At 42.3% G+C, this 25229-nt stretch overlaps 1 protein-coding gene across 1 annotated transcript in view; it reads left to right on the top strand.

Moving 5' to 3' along the window:
• Window positions 1-25229, top strand: part of LOC139411963 (voltage-dependent N-type calcium channel subunit alpha-1B-like) — a 153402-nt gene that overhangs the window by 54375 nt on the left and 73798 nt on the right. Inside the window, exon 7 of the mRNA XM_071158730.1 lies at window positions 16661-16764. Within this exon, the coding sequence (XP_071014831.1) occupies window positions 16661-16764 (104 nt within the window). The remainder of the gene's footprint in view (window positions 1-16660; window positions 16765-25229) is intronic.

Genomic DNA, 25229 nt, shown 5'->3' with positions numbered 1-25229 from the left:
AAGGTCCCTGATGCAATAGCAGTAACACAGTGCTGTTTTGGCCCTAACAAAGGGCAGTGCAGAGAGAGTGAGAGAGAGAGCCTATGCTGTGTTCACTGGCCTGGCTCCCTTTCAGATTAACACACTCCAGTCTGATGTAATGTGATACCATGCTATTGCCTGCTCCCTTCTCCCTAATGGGGGAGACTGGGGCGATGTGTGTGCAATCCCAGAAATGTCCAGGGGGACAGGATAATGTTTTAGTGTAGCTTTTCTCAGCAAATCCTCATAAAGGCATGGTGAGGCTTGTAGGACAAAATACATGCTCAACATGTGAAAAACGGGAAAAAAATGTATTCCATCCATTGTATATTTTCCTGGTTTTGCTTCTGTGAGGTCCAGTGCAAGGTCAGGGAAAGGTCAGATGAAACTTGACCCGGAAGAGAGGGCCCTGGCCTCCATGTGACTCAGACATGGATTCCAAACCACCTGTAAAAAGCGGGCACTCTTCCAGTTCTTCTGATGGAATCCTGGCAACAGATAACACCATGTTTACAATGCAGACATAGCGAGGGGAGGAGGGGAGGAGAGGAGGAGGCTGCATGAGCAGAGAGGATATATGCACTCTGTTTAGATCTGTCTGTCACAAGATTTGTCCTCTCTAAATTATGGAAGCTCGTTCCTGCCACCGAAAAAATAAACATCTGACCGAGTTTGAGATAGTAAGCTATAATTATGAGATAGTAAGTCATTATTATGAGATAGTAAGCTATAATTATGAGATAGTAAGTCATTATTATGAGATAGTAAGTCATTATTATGAGATAGTAAGCTATAATTATGAGATAGTAAGTCCTTATTATGAGATAGAATCTCATAACTATGACTTACTATGTCACAATAATGAGATACTAAGTGATAATTATGAGATAGTAAGTCATTACACACAGAAATGCAGACAAGGCCCTCCCTCGCCCTCCCTTTGAAAAATCAGACCATAACTCTATCCTCCTGTTTCCTGCTTACAAGCAAAAACTCAAACAGGAAGTACCAGTGACACGATCAATACGGAAGTGGTACAATTGAGCTGTTGAAAATCCCGCTCATCACTCATGGTAGCGGTGCTTGTGCACCATATGCTTTCCTACTGCTCCACTAAAAAACACTCTGCGCTCCATTCATTAAAATCACAATTTAACCAACACCATCTATTTTTGTGATACCTGGACCTACCAATTGGTTTTTAAGTATTGAAACCAAACCATATGGATTTGAATGAAAAGTATTTGAATAAACATGAAAAGGTGAATGTAAGAAGCGAAAAATGTGAATTTAGACCATATTATTTAAATTATTTCAAGGCTATAGCTACAAAGAAATACATTGTGAATATATTGTGAAGACATAAAGCCCTCAGCATTTAAATACAAATTAAATGAAAAATGACATCATTTTTTAAATCATTTTTAGAAACGCCAGTCTGTGGCTTCAGGCTCATGCGATGGTGCATGGAGAGCCGGCCAGCAGCAGAGAATATCCTCTCCACACTTGCAGAGCCACTGAGGATGCTTAACACCCTTTTGACCACTCTTGCCAGGCTGGGCAGAGATGCAGAGTTGTTTTTTGTATTTTTCTGTAGGTAGGCCTTAAGGTTTTTAGACAAAATAACCCAATCAAAACGGAAAGCTCCTTGAACATGGTAAAATGCCAGGCCTATTGGGCCAAAATCAATTATGGCCTATAGTATAGATAATAGAAAGGAAATGAACAAAACATTTAAGAGATCTGATGTTTAGTTTATAAATACTACAATGACACACTTAGTTATCTACCCACCTCCTTCCTTTCTTTTAGCATGTGCGCATAGCATGCTTTTGGGATATGTGTCTATTCAGATTCCACAATGATTATTTAATTGCGGACACTAAATCCCAGCACTCCCTCACCTTGGTTTAACACCTGCGTTATACATTTTTTAACACAGGTGTTACTCCATGAGAGTAGCTAAAGCAAGGGGCTATAGCAGCACGCAATTAGACTACAAATGCATGCTGGGGCAGACATTCCATGAGCTCGTGAAGTGAGTGCTACTGGAGCGCTACTGAAGTGAAATTGGAGTGGGCGAGAAGGGCGAGAAGGGCGAGAAGAGCGAGAAGGGCGAGAAGGACGACGCTCCAGCCTTTGGGAATCTCGCTCCCGCTCCAAGCAAATTGGGCAAGCTACGCTCTTCGCTCTGCTCTGCTCACGTGCTCTGCCCCACAGTGACCGTACGTACATAGCCCAACCAGAAGCCTTGAATTACAGGCAACATCCACACTGAGTTGAAGGCGAGATATGCCGCTTTTAAGGACAGTAATCCAGACACTTATAAGAAATCCTGCTAATCCTATTATGCCAACTCTGGTGGAGTCTGAGTGTCTCAACGACGCGAGCCTACCAGATGAGCTAAATGTCTTCTATGCTCGCTTCGAGGCAAGCACGTTAGCTGCTACCTGGACAGATAAAGTGGTTCCACTAACTGAGGCTAACTGCGTCACGGAATCCAAATTCAGATTTTCCTGATGTTTGCCCAGTTTTTACGACACTCAATGTATTTTATGCTACACTCTGAATGACCACTGTCCTCAATGTTGTGATGGGTTAGGCTTGAAAATGTTAACTCCCCTGGATTGATGGCTGCCCTTTTAGGTGAAGCTCATTGAGGCTTATGGGGTTGCTTGTGTATTCCCTCTCTTCTTTAAGCCAAGGTTCAAATCTCTGTTTATCTGTCACCAGCTAAGAGCATATTATAAGTGATGGTCTACCAAGTAGCTTAGTCTCTAGTATTATGTCATTATATAGTAACTTTATGTGTGTACCTTTAGTTAGCTGCATATATGGACCTGTTGGGAGGATGTTGGTTGTAAACTGTTGAGTCTGTGGAAATAGAAGGTCCGTCAGTATGCTGTGCAGTTGTGTCACCCACCCAGCCTGCTGCCCCTTGCTTTGTTTGTCTGATTGCTGCATTGATTAATCACTCGTGAAATGTTTCAGGGAGCAGAGATGGATGATGACTACATGCAATGGAGAGAGCCACACCTGTCTGGGTTGGTTAGCTAGCTACATCACTGGTGCAACAGCAATACAAGGAGAGAGCCCAGTCTGGGTGGGTTAGCTAGCTACATCACTGGTGCAGCAGCAAAACAAAGAGAGAGCCCAGTCTGTCTGGGTGGGTTAGCTAGCTACATCACTGGTGCAGCAGCAAAACAAAGAGAGAGCCCAGTCTGTCTGGGTGGGTTAGCTAGCTACTTCACTGGTGCAGCAGCAAAACAAAGAGAGAGCCCAGTCTGTCTGGGTGGGTTAGCTAGCTACATCACTGGTGCAGCAGCAAAACAAAGAGAGAGCCCAGTCTGTCTGGGTGGGTTAGCTAGCTACTTCACTGGTGCAGCAGCAAAACAAAGAGAGAGCCCAGTCTGTCTGGGTGGGTTAGCTAGCTACATCACTGGTGCAGTAGCAATTTTTTTTATTTTACCTTTAATCAGGCAAGTCAGTTAAGAACAAATTCTTATTTTCAATGACGGCCTAGGAACAGTGGCTTGTTCAGGGGCAGAACGACAGATGTTTACCATGTCAGCTCGGGGATTCTATCTTGCAACCTTTCGGTTACTAGTCCAATGCTTTAACCACTAGGTTTCCTGCCACCCCAATACAATAAAGAGTAAAGGAAAGGCATATGCTCTCTTCAACAGACATAAAACAGCACACTCTGAGACTGCATGCAATGCTTGGAAAGGAAAATGAATGCAACTTGGCTATATTGATGTCCATGGTTCTGAAATTCTAAATGACCCAATGCAACAGAGAGAGACTGGTGTGTTAGTTAATTCATTGGTGCAGCAGCAGCCTGTAACAAAAGAAAGAGGTAGAAAGACGACAAGATCATGGTGCTGAAATGAAGTGATGGGGACTAGTGACCTACATGTAGTTCAACTAGTAATTTCATTACATTTTGCTGTAGCTTGGTGGCAGTTGAACTAAATTAAAATCTTGGTAGTGTTTTCAGAAGTTAATAACTTTTTGCCATTTAGTGGTGTAGCTAACTACTGGAACTACACGCTGCTTTTTTTGCATTTTTGTAAAATACACTGAACACAAAAATAAACGCAACATGTAAGGTGTTGGTCCCCTGTTTCATGAGCTGAAATAAAAGATACCTGAAATGTTCCATACGCACAAAAAGCAGACCACTTGAATGGTGTTGTGTGGTGAGTGGTTTTCTCAATGTTGTAAACAGATTTCTCCATGGTGGGGGTGGGGTTATGGTATGGACAGGCATAAGCTACAGACAAAGAACACAATTGCATTTTAATGATGACAATTTTAATGCACAGAGATACCGTGAAGAGATCTTGAGGTCCATTGTCGTGCCATTCATCAGCCGCCATCCCCTCATGTTTCATCATGATTTGCACAACCTCATGTCACAAGGATCTGTACACAATTCCTGGAAGCTGAAAATGTCCCAGTTCTTCCATGGCCTGCATACTCACTAGACATGTCACACATTGAGCATGTTTGGGATGCTCAGGAGCGGCGTGTACGACAGCATGTTCCAATTCTCTAAAAGTGTGTTCCAACTTTGCACAGCCATTGAAGAGGAGTGGGACAACATTCCACAGGCCACAATCAACAGCTTGATCAACTCTATGTGAAGGAGATGTGTCGCTCTGCATGAGGCAAATGGTGGTCACACCAGATACTGACTAGTTTTCTGATTCAAGGCCTTATGATTAGTTTAGGGCCTAATGAATTGATAAAAATGTATTCCTTACATGAACTGTAACTCCGTAAAATCTTTGAAATTGTTGCATGTTTCATTTATGTTTTTGTTCAGTATAAAATATGGGTAAAGTAGGCATGAATTTCCTTTCTTTTTTGACATCAGACCCGTCTAATTCTCACTTGATACACAGTTTTTGTGTTTAATAGGCTATATTACACATTCTGTTAAGATCTGACCCAGGAGTGATTTGTTGTTGCAATTTGTAGTCTAAAACATTTCAGATTTGGATACATTTTCACGAGGTAGTTTGGATGTAGTGAACTACTTTTCCAAAGTATCTTTAGTTAATTTAACAATATGTTTCTTAAGGCTAGCTTTAGTGTCGCTTAACTTCTACCAGTGTGAAGTAATTGGTAGCTTGGTAGCTTTCACAACACTGCTGAAATGTAAGTAACAACTTCCACATCAATGCACGTATACATTGAAATTAATTACAGTGAAATGAAAATTATTCATCCTCTGTATCTGCTCTTGGAGTCCCTCCTGAATGCTGGTACGGGCCGTTCCTTGCCTGTAGCCTGTATTAGAGAGAGACAGAGTACTCAGGCTGTATGAGATAACATTCCCATCCTGTCCAGGCCGGGCCTTGCTGTGCTGCTCTTCTGCTCTCTCCCTGGGGGGCCTGATGAAGAAGAATGGGGGGGGGGGGGGGGAAGCGATGCGAGCATTTGCTGCAGGAGACCAGAGGATAATGGGAAACAAATGCCCCTCTCTTCCAGCCTGCCTGCCAGACTCTAGCTTTGCTCTCTCCCACTTAATCATGTTATCCTGAACAAGAACTTTGGGTCAATATGCCTCCGCTCTTCTCCATGGGCTAGAGCCCTTCCTTTCTCTGCACTCCAGTTCAACAGCCCAAATGGACTGCTGCTACCACATCGATAATTGTATATAGAGATTAGATATTATCACAAGTGTGGTTCGATGCAGTCTTTCTTGTGGTTGGATTTCTATGTCCTATGAGATTAGTGTGGAAGTGTGTAAAATGTCGGTCTCTGTCTGGTGTGCTACAGTACAGTAGCAGGCTTTGTACATGGCTGCCTTACTGCCCCCGTCCTGACTTCTCATTTGGTGTGCTTAGCATGTTATACTCTCATCAGGCATGCCCACATTAACCCAGCACAAATTTCCTCTGTCCTCATTCAGTCAGTGGCAGTGCATTCGTAGGAGTTCAGTATATACAGTACTGTACAGCCTGATCTGGGGATGTTTGATTCAGTTTTGAACAAGTGAAAAGCCTTTATATACAGTACCTTCAGAAAGTATTCATACCGCTTGAGATATTCCACATTTTGTTGTGTTACAGCATGAATTCAAAAAAAGATTTATGTTCCACCAGGACAATGACCCCAAGCATACAGCCAAAGCAACGCTGGAATGGCATCAGAACAAGAATGTGAAAGTCCTTTAGTGGCCCAGCCAAAGCCCAGACTTGAATCCCATCAACAACAAAAAAACGTTATTTATATTTTTCAAACAATATTAACATATACAGACAAAAGACGACAGACAGACGCACGCAAACATCAATGACATCACACCTGCTCAGACCCACATGTTCCCACCACATCTATCTTCCAGTGCTTATAAGACTCTAAGCCATATGGCCTCAAATTGTGCTATTCTGTTTCTCTCTGTCCCCCACACTTTTTCAATATTGAAATAATTGATTGTTCTACTCTCTTAACGATGGAGGATCATTTGATTTCCAGTTTAAGTAATTTTCTTTCCAAAATGATTGATGAGAAAAGTATGGTCCAACCCATTGGGTATTTCACCGCACCATCATATACCATGTTTTACAGTATGCAGATAGACAGATTAAAAGTACATTTACATTCCAGAACTTCTGACAACCAACTTTAACTCCACTCATAGCTTTTGTACTTCATAGTATTTCTAGAAGGCCTAAATTATTGAGTCATTATTCATTTGACACTTAAGACATAACTCTATTGTTGTGTTGTAGAATTTATGAATGTTGTCATTTATATAATAAATTCTGTAAATGAGTTTAGACTGGATTAAGTGTAATTTTTCATTTACTGTAATTTCATTAATTATGTTCCATCACTCCCTCCGTATTGTACCAATATTAGTTATTTTTAAGTATTTTTAAGTCTTTAAGTTCCAATAGTTATATATTTATTGTTGTGTCTTTGGCTATGCCGGATTAAGTGATATGACAAGCTATTCTATAAAATCATTTCTCCGTAATTAATATTACCTGATTGAGCTAATCATGTAAATGTTATTAACTAGAGAGTCGGGCACCATGAAAAAATATTTATAGAGCTGTTATCTTCCAAATAAACTCTTAAAGACCTAGTAATATTTTACATCAATAGCAGTCGATATTAATCGTCATCTTAATTCAGTCTCATCTGAAAGTTGTAAATTCTTGGTTATCTGCACGAACCCTGGCTAACAACTTGAATCAGCAATACAAAATTGGGTTTAATCATTTATTTACTAAATACCTAACTAATCACACAGAATTACACATACACATAATTAAATAATAACTTGATTACAAATGACGTCCTAAAGGAAAACGTCCCTAGCGGGCGGAACAGATATGACAGCTTGTTACACAAAAGAAAAGGGTCTGGGTTTGAGTGAAAGAGCGGGAAGACTGAGGAATGAAGGGCGAAGCTGTGCTATCGTAAATACAGTATCTTATGCATTCTAAATTACCGCCCATTTGGAAAAGGAAAATGCAATAAATATTCACTCTGAGCTGCGCTTCAGTAGGTTGGTGGTAGATGGAAGACCGTGTTGTCAAACCGAGTCCTTTGTCCTTTGAAGAATGTCTCTGGTGGTCAATTGGATAAGTTGTAGTAACGTCGTTGTGTGATAGACGGGATACTCTGTCTGTTCCTTCCTAACCTGCGTTTGCAGCTGCTGTTGCTAACTCAACGGCTAGGAGGTATAACTTCTGTAGTGAATAAGAGTTCAAAGTTCATACCATTCGCAACCAAAGCTCACGCTGATGTTGGCTTCATTTTGTAGTTATTATCTGAACCATTCTGACATCGGACCGTCGTCCTACATCCTCGGAACAGGAAGTTACATTGTCTTCAAGGGCTTATATAGGAAGGGAGAGGAGGGTGTGATTGAAAGGTTTTATAGCCCATGTCCCTTCACAGGGGCGGGCCACTGATTGAGCAGAGCCCTATCTTATGAAAACCCAAATCTCACATTTTAGAAGCTAAAATCACATTTCATCCCATCACGAATAATTTCATATTCAAACATTTAAATTGAACAACAATTACATGTGAATACCATAACTCTGATGTGTAGACTTTCCACTGTAGAGTTTATGTCATCTTATCATTGATGAGAATGTCTCAGATGACAACCGAACTGACATCATATTCATTAAGTACCACCGCATATGTTCAATTGTTCGGATTACCAGAATATAGTTCATTTCCCCCCACCTTCTGATGTTCCCAGAATCTCTATGTTAACCATGGGTTTTGCCAATGTAACATCAGTAGGGTAGAGAGAGGAAAAAGTGGGGAAGAGGTATTTATGACTGTCATGAACCTACCCCCCAGGCCAGCGTCATGACAATATATATATATATTTATGTATAAGAACTTGTCAGTTGATTAGGTCCTCTGCAAGGTTTTGTATGTCTTACCTAAACTGGGGGGGGGGGGAGATTTGTTCCAACAGGTCAATGACCCCAAGCATACAGCCAAAGCAACCCTGGCTTCAGAACAAGAATGTGATAGTCCTTTAGTGGCCAAGCCAAAGCTCACACTTGAATTCCATTGAAATTCTGTGGAAAGACCACGATTGCTGTTCACCGACGCGCCTCATCTAATTTAACAGATCTTGAGAAAATCCGCAAGGAAGAATGGGAGGAACTCCCCAAATCCAGATGTGCCTAAGCTGATAGACATAGCAGTCACAGCTGTAATTGTTATTGCCTCAGGGGTGTGAATACTTGTGAAAATCAGATATTTCTATTAATTTTCAATACATTTGCAAACATTTCTTAAAACATGTTTTCACTTTGTCGTTATGGGGTATTGTGTGTTCATGGGTGAGATTTTTTTATATTTTCAATTCAAGTTGTAACTACAAAATGTGGAATAAGTCAAGAAGTAAGAATACTTTCTGAAGGTACTGTACATATAGAATGTATTTTCTCTCTGTAGAATAGTGTTTTTCCTGCTTTGTTATGTTACTGTCAATGTAATTCACAGTGGAGCATGCTTTTCCTACAGTGCCTTCAGAACGTATTCACACCTCTTGTCTTTTTTCACATTTATCTGTTTTACAAAATGGGATTAAAATGGATTGAACCGTCATTTTTGTCAACGATCAAGACAAAATACTATTTTGTCAAAAAAGAAGAACAATTCAAAAAAAATATTTAATTAATGGAAAATAAAACAGTAATATATATCTTGATTAGATAAGTATTCAACCACCTGAAGCAATGTTAGTATCATCTTTGACAGCGATTACAACTGTGAGTCTTTTTGAGTAAGTCTCACCTGGATTGTACAATATTGGTCCACTCTTTAAAAATGTATTCAAGCTCTGTCAAGTTGGTTGTTCATCATTTCTAGACATCCATTTTTAAGCTTTGCCATAGATTTTCAAACCAATGTACAGTACCAGTCAAAAGTTGGGACACCTACTCCTTCAAGGGTTTTTCCTAATTTTTACTATTTTATACATTGTAGAATAATAGTGAAGACATCAAAACTATGAAATAACACATATGGAATCATGAAGTTACATTTTTTTATTTCACCTTTATTTAACCAGGTAGGCTAGTTGAGAACAAGTTCTCATTTGCAACTGCGACCTGGCCAAGATAAAGCATAGCAATTCGACACATACAACAACAGAGTTACACATGGAATAAACAAAACAGTCAATAATACAGTAGAACAAAAAACAAAAAGTCTATATACAGTGAGTGCAAATGAGGTAAGATAAGGGAGTTAAGGCAATAAATAGGCCATGGTGGCGAAGTAATTACAAAAAAGCAATTAAACACTGGAATGGTAGATGTGCAGAAGATGAATGTGCAAGTAGAGATACTGGGGTGCAAAGGAGCAAGATAAATAAATAAATACAGTTTGGGGATGAGGTAGGTAGATAGATCTGTGAGCTGCTCTGACAGCTGGCGCTTAAAGCTAGTGAGGGAGATATGAGTATCCGGCTTCAGAGATTTTTGCAGTTCGTTCCAGTCATTGGCAGCAGAGAACGGGAAGGAAAGACGACCAAAGGAGGAATTGGCTTTGGGGGTAACCAGTGAGATATACTTGCTGGAGAGCGTGCTACGAGTGGGTGCTGCTATGGTGACCAGTGAGCTGAGATAAGGCGGGGCTTTACCTAGCAGAGACTTGTAGATGACCTGTAGCCAGTGGGTTTGGCGACGAGTATGAAGCGAGGGCCAACCAACGAGAGCGTACAGCTCGCAATGGTGGGTAGTGTATGGGGCTTTTGGTAACAAAACGGATGGCACTGTGATAGACTGCATCCAATTTGTTGAGTAGAGTGTTGGTGGCTATTTTATAGATGACATCACTGAAGTTGAGGATCGGTAGGATGGTCAGTTTTACAAGGGCATGTTTGGCAGCATGAGTAAAGGATGCTTTGTTGCGATATAGGAAGCCAATTCTAGATTTAATTTTGGATTGGAGATGCTTAATGTGAGTCTGGAAGGAGAGTTTACAGTCTAACCAGACACCTAGGTATTTGTAGTTGTCCACGTATTCTAAGTCAGAGCCGTCCAGAGTAGTAATGCTGGACGGGCGAGCAGGTGCTGGCAGTGATCGGTTGAATAGCATGCATTTAGTTTTACTTGCATTTAAGAGCAGTTGGAGGCCATGGAAGGAGAGTTGTATGGCATTTAAGCTCGTCTGGAGGTTAGTTAACACAGTGTCCAAAGAGGGGCCAGAAGTATACAGAATGGTGTCTGCATAGAGGTGTATCAGAGAATCACCAGCAGCTTGAGCAACATCATTGATGTGTACAGAGAAGAGATTCGGCCAGAGGATTGAACCCTGTGGCACCCCCATAGAGACTGCCAGAGGTCTGGACAACAGGCCCTGCCGATTTGACACACTGAACTATGTCTGAGAAGTAGTTGGTGAACCAGCCGAGGCAATCATTTGACATTTGAGAAACCAAGGCTGTCGAGTCTGCCAATAAGATTGTGGTGATTGACAGAGTCGAAAGCCTTGGCCAGGTCGATGAATACGGCTGCACAGTAATGTCTCATCAATGGCAGTTATGATCTCGTTTAGAACCTTGAGCGTGGCTGAGGTGCACCCATGACCAGCTCTGAAACCAGATTGTATAGCAGAGAAGGTACGGTGAGATTCGAATTGGTCAGTAATCTGTTTGTTAACTTTGCTTTCGAAGACCTTAGAAAGACAGGGTAGGATAGATATACAGTGCCTTGCGAAAGTATTCGGCCCCCTTGAACTTTGCGACCTTTTGCCACATTTCAGGCTTCAAACATAAAGATATAAAACTTTATTTTTTTGTGAAGAATCAACAACAAGTGGGACACAATCATGAAGTGGAACGACATTTATTGGATATTTCAAACTTTTTAAAACAAATCAAAAACAGAAAAATTGGGCGTGCAAAATTATTCAGCCCCCTTAAGTTAATACTTTGTAGCGCCACCTTTTGCTGCGATTACAGCTGTAAGTCGCTTGGGGTATGTCTCTATCAGTTTTGCACATCGAGAGACTGACATTTTTTCCCATTCCTCCTTGCAAAACAGCTCGAGCTCAGTGAGGTTGGATGGAGAGCATTTGTGAACAGCAGTTTTCAGTTCTTTCCACAGATTCTCGATTGGATTCAGGTCTGGACTTTGACTTGGCCATTTTAACACCTTGATATGTTTATTTTTGAACCATTCCATTGTAGATTTTGCTTTATGTTTTGGATCATTGTCTTGTTGGAAGACAAATCTCCGTTCCAGTCTCAGGTCTTTTGCAGACTCCATCAGGTTTTCTTCCAGAATGGTCCTGTATTTGGCTCCATCCATCTTCCCATCAATTTTAACCATCTTCCCTGTCCCTGCTGAAGAAAAGCAGGCCCAAACCATGATGCTGCCACCACCATGTTTGACAGTGGAGATGGTGTGTTCAGGGTGATGAGCTGTGTTGCTTTTACGCCAAACATAACGTTTTGCATTGTTGCCAAAAAGTATAATTTTGGTTTCATCTGACCAGAGCACCTTCTTCCACATGCTTGGTGTGTCTCCCAGGTGGCTTGTGGTAAACTTTAAACAACACTTTTTATGGATATCTTTAAGAAATGGCTTTCTTCTTGCCACTCTTCCATAAAGGCCAGATTTGTGCAATATACAACTGATTGTTGTCCTATGGACAGAGTCTCCCACCTCAGCTGTAGATCTCTGCAGTTCATACAGAGTGATCATGGGCCTCTTGGCTGCATCTCTGATCAGTCTTCTCCTTGTATGAGCTGAAAGTTTAGAGGGATGGCCAGGTCTTGGTAGATTTGCAGTGGTCTGATACTCCTTCCATTTAAATATTATCGCTTGCACAGTGCTCCTTGGGATGTTTAAAGCTTGGGAAATCTTTTTGTATCCAAATCCGGCTTTAAACTTCTTCACAACAGTATCTCGGACCTGCCTGGTGTGTTCCTTGTTCTTCATGATGCTCTCTGCGCTTTTAACGGACCTCTGAGACTATCACAGTGCAGGTGCATTTATACGGAGACTTGATTACACACAGGTGGATTGTATTTATCATCATTAGTCATTTAGGTCAACATTGGATCATTCAGAGATCCTCACTGAACTTCTGGAGAGAGTTTGCTGCACTGAAAGTAAAGGGGCTGAATAATTTTGCACGCCCAATTTTTCAGTTTTTGATTTGTTAAAAAAGTTTGAAATATCCAATAAATGTCGTTCCACTTCATGATTGTGTCCCACTTGTTGTTGATTCTTCACAAAAAAATACAGTTTTATATCTTTATGTTTGAAGCCTGAAATGTGGCAAAAGGTCGCAAAGTTCAAGGGGGCCGAATACTTTCGCAAGGCACTGTAGGTATGTAGCAGTTTGGGTCTAGAGTGTCACCCCCTTTGAAGAGGGGGATGACTGGGGCAGCTTTCCAATCTTTGGGAATCTCAGACGATAGGAAAGAGAGGTTGAACAGGCTACTAATAGGGTTTGCAACAATTTTGGCAGATCATTTTTAGAAAGAAAGGGTCCAGATTGTCTAGCCTGGCTGATTTGTAGGGGTCCAGATTTTGCAGCTCATTCGGAACATCAGCTATCTGGATTTGGGTGAAGGAGAAATGGTGGGGGCTTTGGCGGATTGCTGTGGAGGGTGCCGGGCAGTTGCCCGGAGTAGGGGTAGCCAGGTGGAAAGCATGGCCAGCCATAGATAAATGCTTATTGAAATTCTCAATTATAGTGGATTTATCGGTGTTGACAGTGTTTCCTAGCCTCAGAGCAGTGGGCAGCTGGGAGGAGGTGCTCTTATTCTCCATGGACTTTACAGTCTCCCAGAACCTTTTTGAGTTAGTACTACAGGATGCAAAGCCTTAGCTTTCCTAACTGCCTGTGTATATTTTTTCCTAACTTCCCTGAAAAGTTGCATATCACGGAGGCTATTCGATGCTAATGCAGAATGCCACAGGATGTTTTTGTGCTGGTCAAGGGCAGACAGGTCTGCAGTGAACCAAGGACTATATATATTCCTAGTTCTACATTTTTTGAATGGGGCATGCTTATTTAAGATGGTGAGGAAGGCACTTTTAAAGAATAGCCAGGCGTCATCTACTGACGGGATGAGGTCAATGTCATTCCAGGATATCCCGGCCAGGTCGATTAGAAAGGCCTGCTCATAGACGTGTTTTAGGGAGCGTTTGACAGTGATGAGGGGTGGTCGTTTGGTCGCAGACCCATTACGGATATAGGCAATGAGGCAGTGATCGCTGAGATCTTGATTGAAAACAGCAGAGGTGTATTTGGAGGGCGAGTTAGTTAGGATGACATCTATGAGGGTGCCCGTGTTTACGGATTTGGAGTTGTACCTGGTAGGTTCATTGATAGTTTGTGTGAGATTGAGGGCATCAAGCTTAGATTGTAGGATGGCTGGGGTGTTAAGCATGTCCCAGTTTAGGCCACCTAGTAGCACGAGCTCAGAAGATAGATGGGGGGCAATCAATTCACATATGGTATCGAGGCCACAGCTGGGGGCAGAGGGAGGAAGCAAGCGGCAACAGTGAGAGACTTGTTTCTGGAAAGGTGAATTTTTAGAAGTAGAAGCTCGAATTGTTTGGGTACAGACGTGGATAGTAATACAGAACTCTGCAGGCTATCTTTGCAGTAGATTGCAACACCGCCCCCTTTGGCAGTTCTATCTTGGAAAATGTTATAGTTAGTGATGGAGATTTCAGGGTTTTTGGTGGTTTTCCTATACCAGGATTTAGACACGGCTAAGACATCCGGGTTGGCAGAGTGTGCTAAAGCAGTGAGTTCAACAAACTTTGGGAGTAGGCTTCTAATGTTAACATGCATGAAACCAAGGCTTTTACGGTTACAGAAGTCAACAAATGAGAGCACCTGGGGAGTGGGAGTGGAGCTAGGCACTGCAGGACCTGGATTAACCTCTACATCACCAGAGGAACAGAGGAGAAGTAGGATAAGGATACGGCTAAATGCTAGACGAACTGGCCGTGTAGCACGTTCGGAACAGAGAGTAAAAGGAGCAGGTTTCTGGGCACGATATCATAGATTCAAGGCATAGTGTACAGACAAAGGTAAGGAAGGATGTGAGTACATTGGAGGTAAACCTAGGCATTGATTCTGTAGGCACTGCACATGCCGGTGAGGGAGTTCTGCATGTGTAAGCATTTCACTGACAATCCGTTAACGGCGTTATCCAGAAAGAAAACCCACCAAGAAAGATTTCTTCCGCTAATGTCTCAGCCAATTTTCAGCGATCCAATTGCCCTCAGCAGTAGACTTCCTCACATAGAAATCCCTCACATAATCTAGTTTTTACTGTGGCGTAGACATGGAGAAACAAATATATTTTAATACTGAGATAAGGTTTAGTAATTGATTAGGAGCCTCCATTGAGGTTCTCTGCTTTTCTCACAGGGGTCATGAAAACCATATGGGCCCTAGATGAGCAGGGAAATGCCGGAATAAACATTGTTGCAGTGGGGATTTAGATGTCACTATGACATACAAATCCAATTCACCACAGACAATGACTTTGACTCCTACTGTCTCAGTCCCCTGCTGTATATTTGCCCTCTTAACATTAAACCAGTATCTCTATTGGGCTTGCATTCTGAATGTCATGGTCTAGGGGTCTCTCAACTGAGAAAGCGTTTACTGAACACCTGGCTTTTATAGTAGATAGGTTTTAGAGTGGAGTGGACCTACTCTACTGTAATGTAGTGGCTCTCAGACTTTAGAAACAGCCACATTCGCCTCTTGCCATGTAAAAAACTGGATTAACTCCAGATAAAGATTTAGATTTTTCCCTCTTCTGACTTTTTTAGTTTTCCAGTGGGACAGTTGTAATTCAAGCAGAAAAAGATCTCTATACACCAGAAATGTAATATCTTGTGACGCACTTAAGCGTAGTGGGTGCGGAGTCAGACGCTGGAGGCAGAAAGTACTGAGTTGTGCTTTATTTGGCACGGGGAAAATCGTGTGCGCCAAAACTCACGGGCGCAACAAACACGATACATGAAACCAGGACCTCACAAGTCCAGAGGGAAAACCCCAAAACGAAACACGCTACCAATACACTACCACACACAAACACAGTGGGAAAAATAAGCCAGCACAAAGAGCAGGCGGGCCGACCAGCTTAAATAGCCCAACTAAACGTAAACAAGAAACAGGTGTAACTAATAAGACAAAACCAACAGAAAAGGGAAAAGGGATCGGTGGCAGCTAGTAGACTGGTGACGACGACCGCCGAGCACCACCCGAACAGGAAGAGGAGCCATCTTCGGTAGGTGTCGTGACATATCTTGCTTCGGACCCAAGGACGATTACAGATTGCAACTCTCCAACGTGCATTGTGTATCGTACCCATACTGTGGAGCATATAATATATCCCTCAACTCAGCGCTTACAAAATGTATTTACATTTCTGAGTCAATACTGTAACTTGGCATAACCGAGGATGCTACTTTTGTGCTTCCTTGCCAAAAATATTGCCTTACAAAATAATATACACATACATAATAATAATATACACATACACATGCTAAACGGACAGGGGGGAAGAGGGCGGAGGTTTATCCAGTGGATTGGATGCTTTAGAGATTATGAGGGGGTGAGGGGGGTTGTCTGCAATTTGTATTTTTGTCTGCTTATTCAGCAGCCCCAGGTCCCTCTCGCAATTACAGATAATATACAGTACATTGGGTTGCACTGAAATGGCCTAAGAGAAGATCTGACCTTGTAAAGTGTTTGTTACTCTTACCATCACTGCCATGAATTTCCATCCTTATAGAGTGGGATCATGGAGAACAGGAGAAAGAGAGGGGGGTCGGGAGTTGTGGTCGATGGGATCGGCTGGAGAGGGAGAAGGCGGGCAGGTGGAAAGTCATTCTTAGGAAAGTCATTCATCTATGTCAGTCATCACTCAGCCCTCCAGTTAAAACCTACTTTGAGTTTTTCCCCCCATTATGTCATCATATTGATAGCAATAATAATAAAACAGAATCTTGTAATTTTTGTAGCACACCAAAAGAAAACGGTATTGTTTATTGCTACTCTTTTTCTTCCCCAGGCACAATGTTCAATAAGCACCGTTGCTAATGTAAAAAAGTATCACCCGTCCTTCTCTCTGTGTGTGTTTCTGCAGGCCAACGATGCCTCAGGGAACACCTGGAACTGGATCTACTTCATCCCCCTCATCATCATCGGATCCTTCTTCATGCTCAACCTGGTCCTGGGAGTCCTGTCTGGGTGAGTGTCAACATCATGTCCTGACACCATCCCTGTCTGTGGGAAAGGTGTTGTTATCAACCCACTATTATGAAGCACATACAGTATAGTGCTCTTTACAAGTCATTTCACTTACCTGCTGGCTCTGTTTAACATGAAGCTTCTGTCTGACTATATTGGCATGGCGTTAGCCTAATCGAATGGGAGTATTAATTTACATAGTTTACAGTGTTTGTATTTTCCCTGTTTTCTCACATTTGAAGCAGTGTTTTGTGAAATATATGCTTGCCCACCAAGAGTTTGCATTGGGAGTGACCTGACTGGAATGTTTTCACACACACAGTACAGAACATAACAGTAAGGAACAGTACAGTACATAACAGTAAGGAACAGAACAGTACATAACAGTAAGGAACAGTACATAACAGTACAGTAAGGAACAGTACATAACAGTAAGGAACAGAACATAACAGTAAGGAACAGAACAGTACACAACAGTAAGGAACAGTACATAACAGTAAGGAACAGTACATAACAGTAAGGAACAGAACATAACAGTAAGGAACAGAACAGTACATAACAGTACAGTACATAACAGTAAGGAACAGTACATAACAGTAAGGAACAGAACATAACAGTAAGGAACAGTACATAACAGTAAGGAACAGAACATAACAGTAAGGAACAGAACATAACAGTAAGGAACAGAACAGTACATAACAGTACAGTACATAACAGTAAGGAACAGTACATAACAGTAAGGAACAGTACATAACAGTAAGGAACAGAACATAACAGTAAGGAACAGAACAGTACATAACAGTACAGTACATAACAGTACAGTAAGGAACAGTACATAACAGTACAGTAAGGAACAGAACAGTACATAACAGTAAGGAACAGAACAGTACATAACAGTAAGGAACAGAACAGTACATAACAGTAAGGAACAGTACATAACAGTACAGTAAGGAACAGTACATAACAGTAAGGAACAGTACATAACAGTAAGGAACAGTACAGTACATAACAGTAAGGAACAGTACATAACAGTACAGTAAGGAACGGTACATAACAGTAAGGAACAGAACATAACAGTAAGGAACAGAACAGTACATAACAGTACAGTACATAACAGTACAGTAAGGAACAGTACATAACAGTACAGTAAGGAACAGAACAGTACATAACAGTAAGGAACAGAACAGTACATAACAGTAAGGAACAGAACAGTACATAACAGTAAGGAACAGTACATAACAGTACAGTAAGGAACAGTACATAACAGTAAGGAACAGTACAGTACATAACAGTAAGGAACAGTACATAACAGTACAGTAAGGAACAGTACATAACAGTAAGGAACAGAACAGTACATAACAGTAAGGAACAGAACAGTACATAACAGTAAGGAACAGAACATAACAGTACAGTAAGGAACAGTACATAACAGTAAGGAACAGAACAGTACATAACAGTAAGGAACAGAACAGTACATAACAGTAAGGAACAGTACATAACAGTACAGTAAGGAACAGTACATAACAGTAAGGAACAGAACAGTACATAACAGTAAGGAACAGAACAGTACATAACAGTAAGGAACAGTACATAACAGTAAGGAACAGAACAGTACATAACAGTAAGGAACAGAACAGTACATAACAGTAAGGAACAGTACATAACAGTAAGGAACAGTACATAACAGTAAGGAACAGAACAGTACAGGACAGTACAGTACATAACAGTAAGGAACAGAACAGTACATAACAGTAAGGAACAGAACAGTACATAACAGTAAGGAACAGTACATAACAGTAAGGAACAGAACAGTACAGGACAGTACAGTACATAACAGTAAGGAACAGCACATAACAGTAAGGAACAGTACATAACAGTAAGGAACAGTACAGTACATAACAGTAAGGAACAGAACAGTACATAACAGTAAGGAACAGAACAGTACATAACAGTAAGGAACAGTACATAACAGTAAGGAACAGTACATAACAGTAAGGAACAGAACAGTACAGGACCGTACAGTACAGGACATAACAGTAAGGAACAGATCAGTACAGTACAGTACATAACAGTAAGGAACATAACAGTACAGTACAGAATATAACGAGTAAGGAACAGAACAGTACATAACAGTAAGGAACAGTACATAACAGTAAGGAACAGAACAGTACAGGACAGTACAGGACATAACAGCAAGGAACAGAACAGTACAGAACAGTACAGTAAGGAACATAACAGTAAGGAACAGTACGGAACGGAACACTACAGAACAGAGCAGTACAGCGCAGTACAGAGCAGTACAGAACAGAACAGTACAGAGCTCTTAAGTGCTGAGCTGTATTAGACTCCCTCCTTTAGATTCACTGAACAGCAGAGTAATCCAGGACAACACTGGAGGTAGAATAGTCCTACATAGACAATAGAGGTGTTTTCTGAATGTGTCATCCATTCTGTACCCTGTTCAAATTACTGTCAAGGGAAAATAGCATTTTATTTCTGTTAAATTGGTTTATAGCATTTACTGTCCTTACACTACAGTACAGTAGTCCCTGGATTGAAGGCAGCTACTCCCACACATATACCATCAATGTCTGGTGAATCATGTCGTAGACTCGAGTGTAATGCCAATGCTATGTAATTTGGAATGTATATGTTTTTTTCTGTTCATTGTTTTGAAGCCCTGGGGGCATGTCTCTCTCTCTCTCTCTCTCTCTCTCTCTCTCTCTCTCTCTCTCTCTCTCTCTCTCTCTCTCTCTCACTTACACACAAACACACAAACTGGCAGAGCTTAATGGAAGGCCTCCTGATGAGTGCTGTACTAGCTGCTATTAGGACTTGAATTTATTACTTCTCGGAAACCAAATCTAATTCTCACTTGCTGTTCCACTAAATGGCTTCAGCTCTTTCTCTACTATCAATGTGGCATTATGCTCTTCATAAAGCCATGATAAACTAACAAAAAAATCTTTGAAAATTACATTTTTTTTTTTATCTGCGGGGTTTTGATCGGTAGCGCCACCTAATGGGCAAAATTCTAGAAATCCTCCAATCAGAGCACAGATATTGGTCATGTGATCAGTCTACCATCCTAAAATGTTTTGGAAAACAACCGTTTTTGATCTGAAGTGAGAGAAAAACTACTCCCGTTTTGGAGTGAAAAGTTGGACTTCCACGTCTCAAATGATGTCTTACTACAATATACACTGAGTATACTAAACATTAAGTACACCTGCTCTTTTCATGACAGACTGACCAGGTGAATCCAGGTGAAAGCCATGATCCCTTATTTATTTATTTTTGTAATTTTTTTATTTCACCTTTATTTAACCAAGTAGGCTAGTTGAGAACAAGTTCTCATTTGCAACTGCGACCTGGCCAAGATAAAGCATAGCAGTGTGAACAGACAACACAGAGTTACACATGGAGTAAACAATAAACAAGTCAATAACACAGTAGAAAAAAAGAGAGTCTATATACATTGTGTGCAAAAGGCATGAGGAGGTAGGCAAATAATTACAATTTTGCAGATTAACACTGGAGTGATAAATTATCAGATGGTCATGTACAGGTAGATATTGGTGTGCAAAAGAGCAGAAAAGTAAATAAATAAAAACAGTATGGGGATGAGGTAGGTAAAATTGGGTGTGCTATTTACCGATAGACTATGTACAGCTGCAGCGATCGGTTGGCTGCTCAGATAGCAGATGTTCGAAGTTGGTGAGGGAGATAAAAGTCTCCAACTTCAGCGATTTTTGCAATTCGTTCCAGTCACAGGCAGCAGAGAACTGGAACGAAAGGCGGCCAAATGAGGTGTTGGCTTTAGGGATGATCAGTGAGATACACCTGCTGGAGCGCGTGCTACGGGTGGGTGTTGCCATCGTGACCAGTGAACTGAGATAAGGCGGAGCTTTACCTAGCATGGACTTGTAGATGACCTGGAACCAGTGGGTCTGGCGACGAATATGTAGCGAGGGCCAGCCGACTAGAGCATACAGGTCGCAGTGGTGGGTGGTATAAGGTGCTTTAGTGACAAAACGGATGGCACTGTGATAAACTTCATCCAGTTTGCTGAGTAGTGTTGCAAGCTATTTTGTAGATGACGTCGCCAAAGTCGAGGATCGGTAGGATAGTCAGTTTTACTAGGGTAAGTTTGGCGGCGTGAGTGAAGGAGGCTTTGTTGTGGAATAGAAAGCCGACTCTAAATTTGATTTTCGATTGGAGATGTTTGATATGAGTCTGGAAGGAGAGTTTACAGTCTAGCCAGACACCTAGGTACTTATAGATGTCCAAATATTCAAGGTCGGAACCATCCAGGGTGGTGATGCTAGTCAGGCGTGCGGGTGCAGGCAGCGAACGGTTGAAAAGCATGCATTTGGTTTTACTAGCAATTAAGAGCAGTTGGAGGCCACGGAAGGAGTGTTGTATGGCATTGAAGCTCGTTTGGAGGTTAGATAGCACAGTGTCCAAGGACGGGCCGGAAGTATATAGAATGGTGTCGTCTACGTAGAGGTGGATCAGGGAATCGCCCGCTGCAAGAGCAACATCATTGATACAGTGCCTTGCGAAAGTATTCGGCCCCCTTGAACTTTGCGACCTTTTGCCACATTTCAGGCTTCAAACATAAAGATATAAAACTGTATTTTTTTGTGAAGAATCAACAACAAGTGGGACACAATCATGAAGTGGAACGACATTTATTGGATATTTCAAACTTTTTTAACAAATCAAAAACTGAAAAATTGGGCGTGCAAAATTATTCAGCCCCTTTACTTTCAGTGCAGCAAACTCTCTCCAGAAGTTCAGTGAGGATCTCTGAATGATCCAATGTTGACCTAAATTACTAATGATGATAAATACAATCCACCTGTGTGTAATCAAGTCTCCGTATAAATGCACCTGCACTGTGATAGTCTCAGAGGTCCGTTAAAAGCGCAGAGAGCATCATGAAGAACAAGGAACACATCAGGCAGGTCCGAGATACTGTTGTGAAGAAGTTTAAAGCCGGATTTGGATACAAAAAGATTTCCCAAGCTTTAAACATCCCAAGGAGCACTGTGCAAGCGATAATATTGAAATGGAAGGAGTATCAGACCACTGCAAATCTACCAAGACCTGGCCGTCCCTCTAAACTTTCAGCTCATACAAGGAGAAGACTGATCAGAGATGCAGCCAAGAGGCCCATGATCACTCTGGATGAACTGCAGAGATCTACAGCTGAGGTGGGAGACTCTGTCCATAGGACAACAATCAGTCGTATATTGCACAAATCTGGCCTTTATGGAAGAGTGGCAAGAAGAAAGCCATTTCTTAAAGATATCCATAAAAAGTGTTGTTTAAAGTTTGCCACAAGCCACCTGGGAGACACACCAAACATGTGGAAGAAGGTGCTCTGGTCAGATGAAACCAAAATTGAACTTTTTGGCAACAATGCAAAACGTTATGTTTGGCGTAAAAGCAACACAGCTGAACACACCATCCCCACTGTCAAGCATGGTGGTGGCAGCATCATGGTTTGGGCCTGCTTTTCTTCAGCAGGGACAGGGAAGATGGTTAAAATTGATGGGAAGATGGATGGAGCCAAATACAGGACCATTCTGGAAGAAAACCTGATGGAGTCTGCAAAAGACCTGAGACTGGGACGGAGATTTGTCTTCCAACAAGACAATGATCCAAAACATAAAGCAAAATCTACAATGGAATGGTTCAAAAATAAACATATCCAGGTGTTAGAATGGCCAAGTCAAAGTCCAGACCTGAATCCAATCGAGAATCTGTGGAAAGAACTGAAAACTGCTGTTCACAAATGCTCTCCATCCAACCTCACTGAGCTCGAGCTGTTTTGCAAGGAGGAATGGGAAAACATTTCAGTCTCTCGATGTGCAAAACTGATAGAGACATAGCCCAAGCGACATACAGCTGTAATCGCAGCAAAATGTGGCGCTACAAAGTATTAACTTAAGGGGGCTGAATAATTTTGCACGCCCAATATTTCAGTTTTTGATTTGTTAAAAAAGTTTAAAATATCCAATAAATGTCGTTCCACTTCATGATTGTGTCCCACTTGTTGTTGATTCTTCACAAAAAAATACAGTTTTATATCTTTATGTTTGAAGCCTGAAATGTGGCAAAAGGTCACAAAGTTCAAGGGGGCCGAATACTTTCGCAAGGCACTGTATATACAGAGAAAAGAGTCGGCCCGAGAATTGAACCCTGTGGCACCCCCATAGAGACTGCCAGAGGACCGGACAGCATGCCCTCCGATTTGACACACTGAACTCTGTCTGCAAAGTAGTTGGTGAACCAGGCAAGGTAGTCATCAGAAAAACCGAGGCTACTGAGTCTGCCGATAAGAATATGGTGATTGACAGAGTCGAAAGCCTTGGCAAGGTCGATAAAGACGGCTGCACAGTACTGTCTTTTATCGATGGCGGTTATGATATCGTTTAGTACCTTGAGCGTGGCTGAGGTGCACCCGTGACCGGCTCGGAAACCAGATTGCACAGCGGAGAAGGTACGGTGGGATTCGAGATGGTCAGTGACCTGTTTGTTGACTTGGCTTTCGAAGACCTTAGATAGGCAGGGCAGGATGGATATAGGTCTGTAACAGTTTGGGTCCAGGGTGTCTCCCCCTTTGAAGAGGGGGATGAACTGCGGCAGCTTTCCAATCCTTGGGGATCTCAGACGATATGAAAGAGAGGTTAAACAGGCTGGTAATAGGGGTTGCGACAATGGCGGCGGATAGTTTCAGAAATAGAGGGTCCAGATTGTCAAGCCCAGCTGATTTGTACGGGTCCAGGTTTTGCAGCTCTTTCAGAACATCTGCTATCTGGATTTGGGTAAAGGAGAACCTGGAGAGGCTTGGGCGAGTAGCTGCGGGGGGGGGCAGAGCTGTTGGCCGAGGTTGGAGTAGCCAGGCGGAAGGCATGGCCAGCCGTTGAGAAATGCTTGTTGAAGTTTTCGATAAACATGGATTTATCAGTTGTGACCGTGTTACCTAGCCTCAGTGCAGTGGGCATCTGGGAGGAGGTGCTCTTGTTCTCCATGGACTTCACAGTGTCCCAGAACTTTTTGGAGTTGGAGCTACAGGATGCAAATTTCTGCCTGAAGAAGCTGGCCTTTGCTTTCCTGACTGACTGCGTGTATTGGTTCCTGACTTCCCTGAACAGTTGCATATCGCGGGGAATATTCGATGCTATTGCAGTCCGCCACATGATGTTTTTGTGCTGGTCGAGGGCAGTTAGGTCTGGAGTGAAACAAGGGCTATATCTGTTCTTAGTTCTGCATTTTTTGAACGGAGCATGCTTATCTAAAATGGTGAGGAAGTTACTTTTAAAGAATGACCAGGCATCCTCAACTGACGGGATGAGGTCAATGTCCTTCCAGGATACCCGGGCCAGGTCGATTAGAAAGGCCTGCTCACAGAAGTGTTTTAGGGAGCGTTTGACAGTGATGAGGGGTGGTCGTTTGACTGCGGCTCCGTAGCGGATACATGCAATGAGGCAGTGATTGCTGAGATCCTGGTTGAAGACAGCGGAGGTGTATTTGGAGGGCCAGTTGGTCAGGATGACGTCTATGAGGGTGCCCTTGTTTACAGATTTAGGGTTGTACCTGGTGGGTTCCTTGATGATTTGTGTGAGATTGAGGGCCTCTAGCTTAGATTGTAGGACTGCCGGGGTGTTAAGCATGTCCCAGTTTAGGTCACCTAACAGAACAAACTCTGAAGCTAGATGGGGGGTGATCAATTCACAAATGGTGTCCAGGGCACAGCTGGGAGCTGAGGGGGGTCGGTAGCAGGCGGCAACAGTGAGAGACTTATTTCTGGAGAGAGTCATTTTTAAGATTAGTAGTTCGAACTGTTTGGGTATGGACCTGGAAAGTATGACATTACTTTGCAGGTTATCTCTGCAGTAGACTGCAACTCCTCCCCCTTTGGCAGTTCTATCTTGACGGAAAATGTTATAGTTGGGTATGGAAATCTCAGAATTTTTGGTGGCCTTCCTGAGCCAGGATTCTGACACGGCAAGGACATCAGGGTTAGCAGAGTGTGCTAAAGCAGTGAGTAAAACAAACTTAGGGAGGAGGCTTCTGATGTTGACATGCATGAAACCAAGGCTTTTTCGATCACAGAAGTCAACAAATGATGGTGCCTGGGGACATGCAGGGCCTGGGTTTACCTCCACATCACCCACGGAACAGAGGAGGAGTAGTACGAGGGTGCGGCTAAAGGCTATCAAAACTGGTCGCCTAGAGCGTTGGGGACAAAGAATAAAAGGAGCAGATTTCTGGGCATGGTAGAATATATTCAGGGCATAATGCGCAGACAGGGGTATGGTGGGGTGCGGGTACAGCGGAGGTAAGCCCAGGCACTGGGTGATGATGAGAGAGGTTGTATCTCTGGACATGCTGGTTATAATGGGTGAGGTCACCGCATGTGTGGGAGGTGGGACAAAGGGGGTATCAGGGGT

Source organism: Oncorhynchus clarkii, chromosome 6, assembly GCF_045791955.1.
Source record: "Oncorhynchus clarkii lewisi isolate Uvic-CL-2024 chromosome 6, UVic_Ocla_1.0, whole genome shotgun sequence".
NCBI lineage: Eukaryota > Metazoa > Chordata > Actinopteri > Salmoniformes > Salmonidae > Oncorhynchus > Oncorhynchus clarkii.
This window is presented reverse-complemented; position numbering and strand designations above follow the sequence as displayed.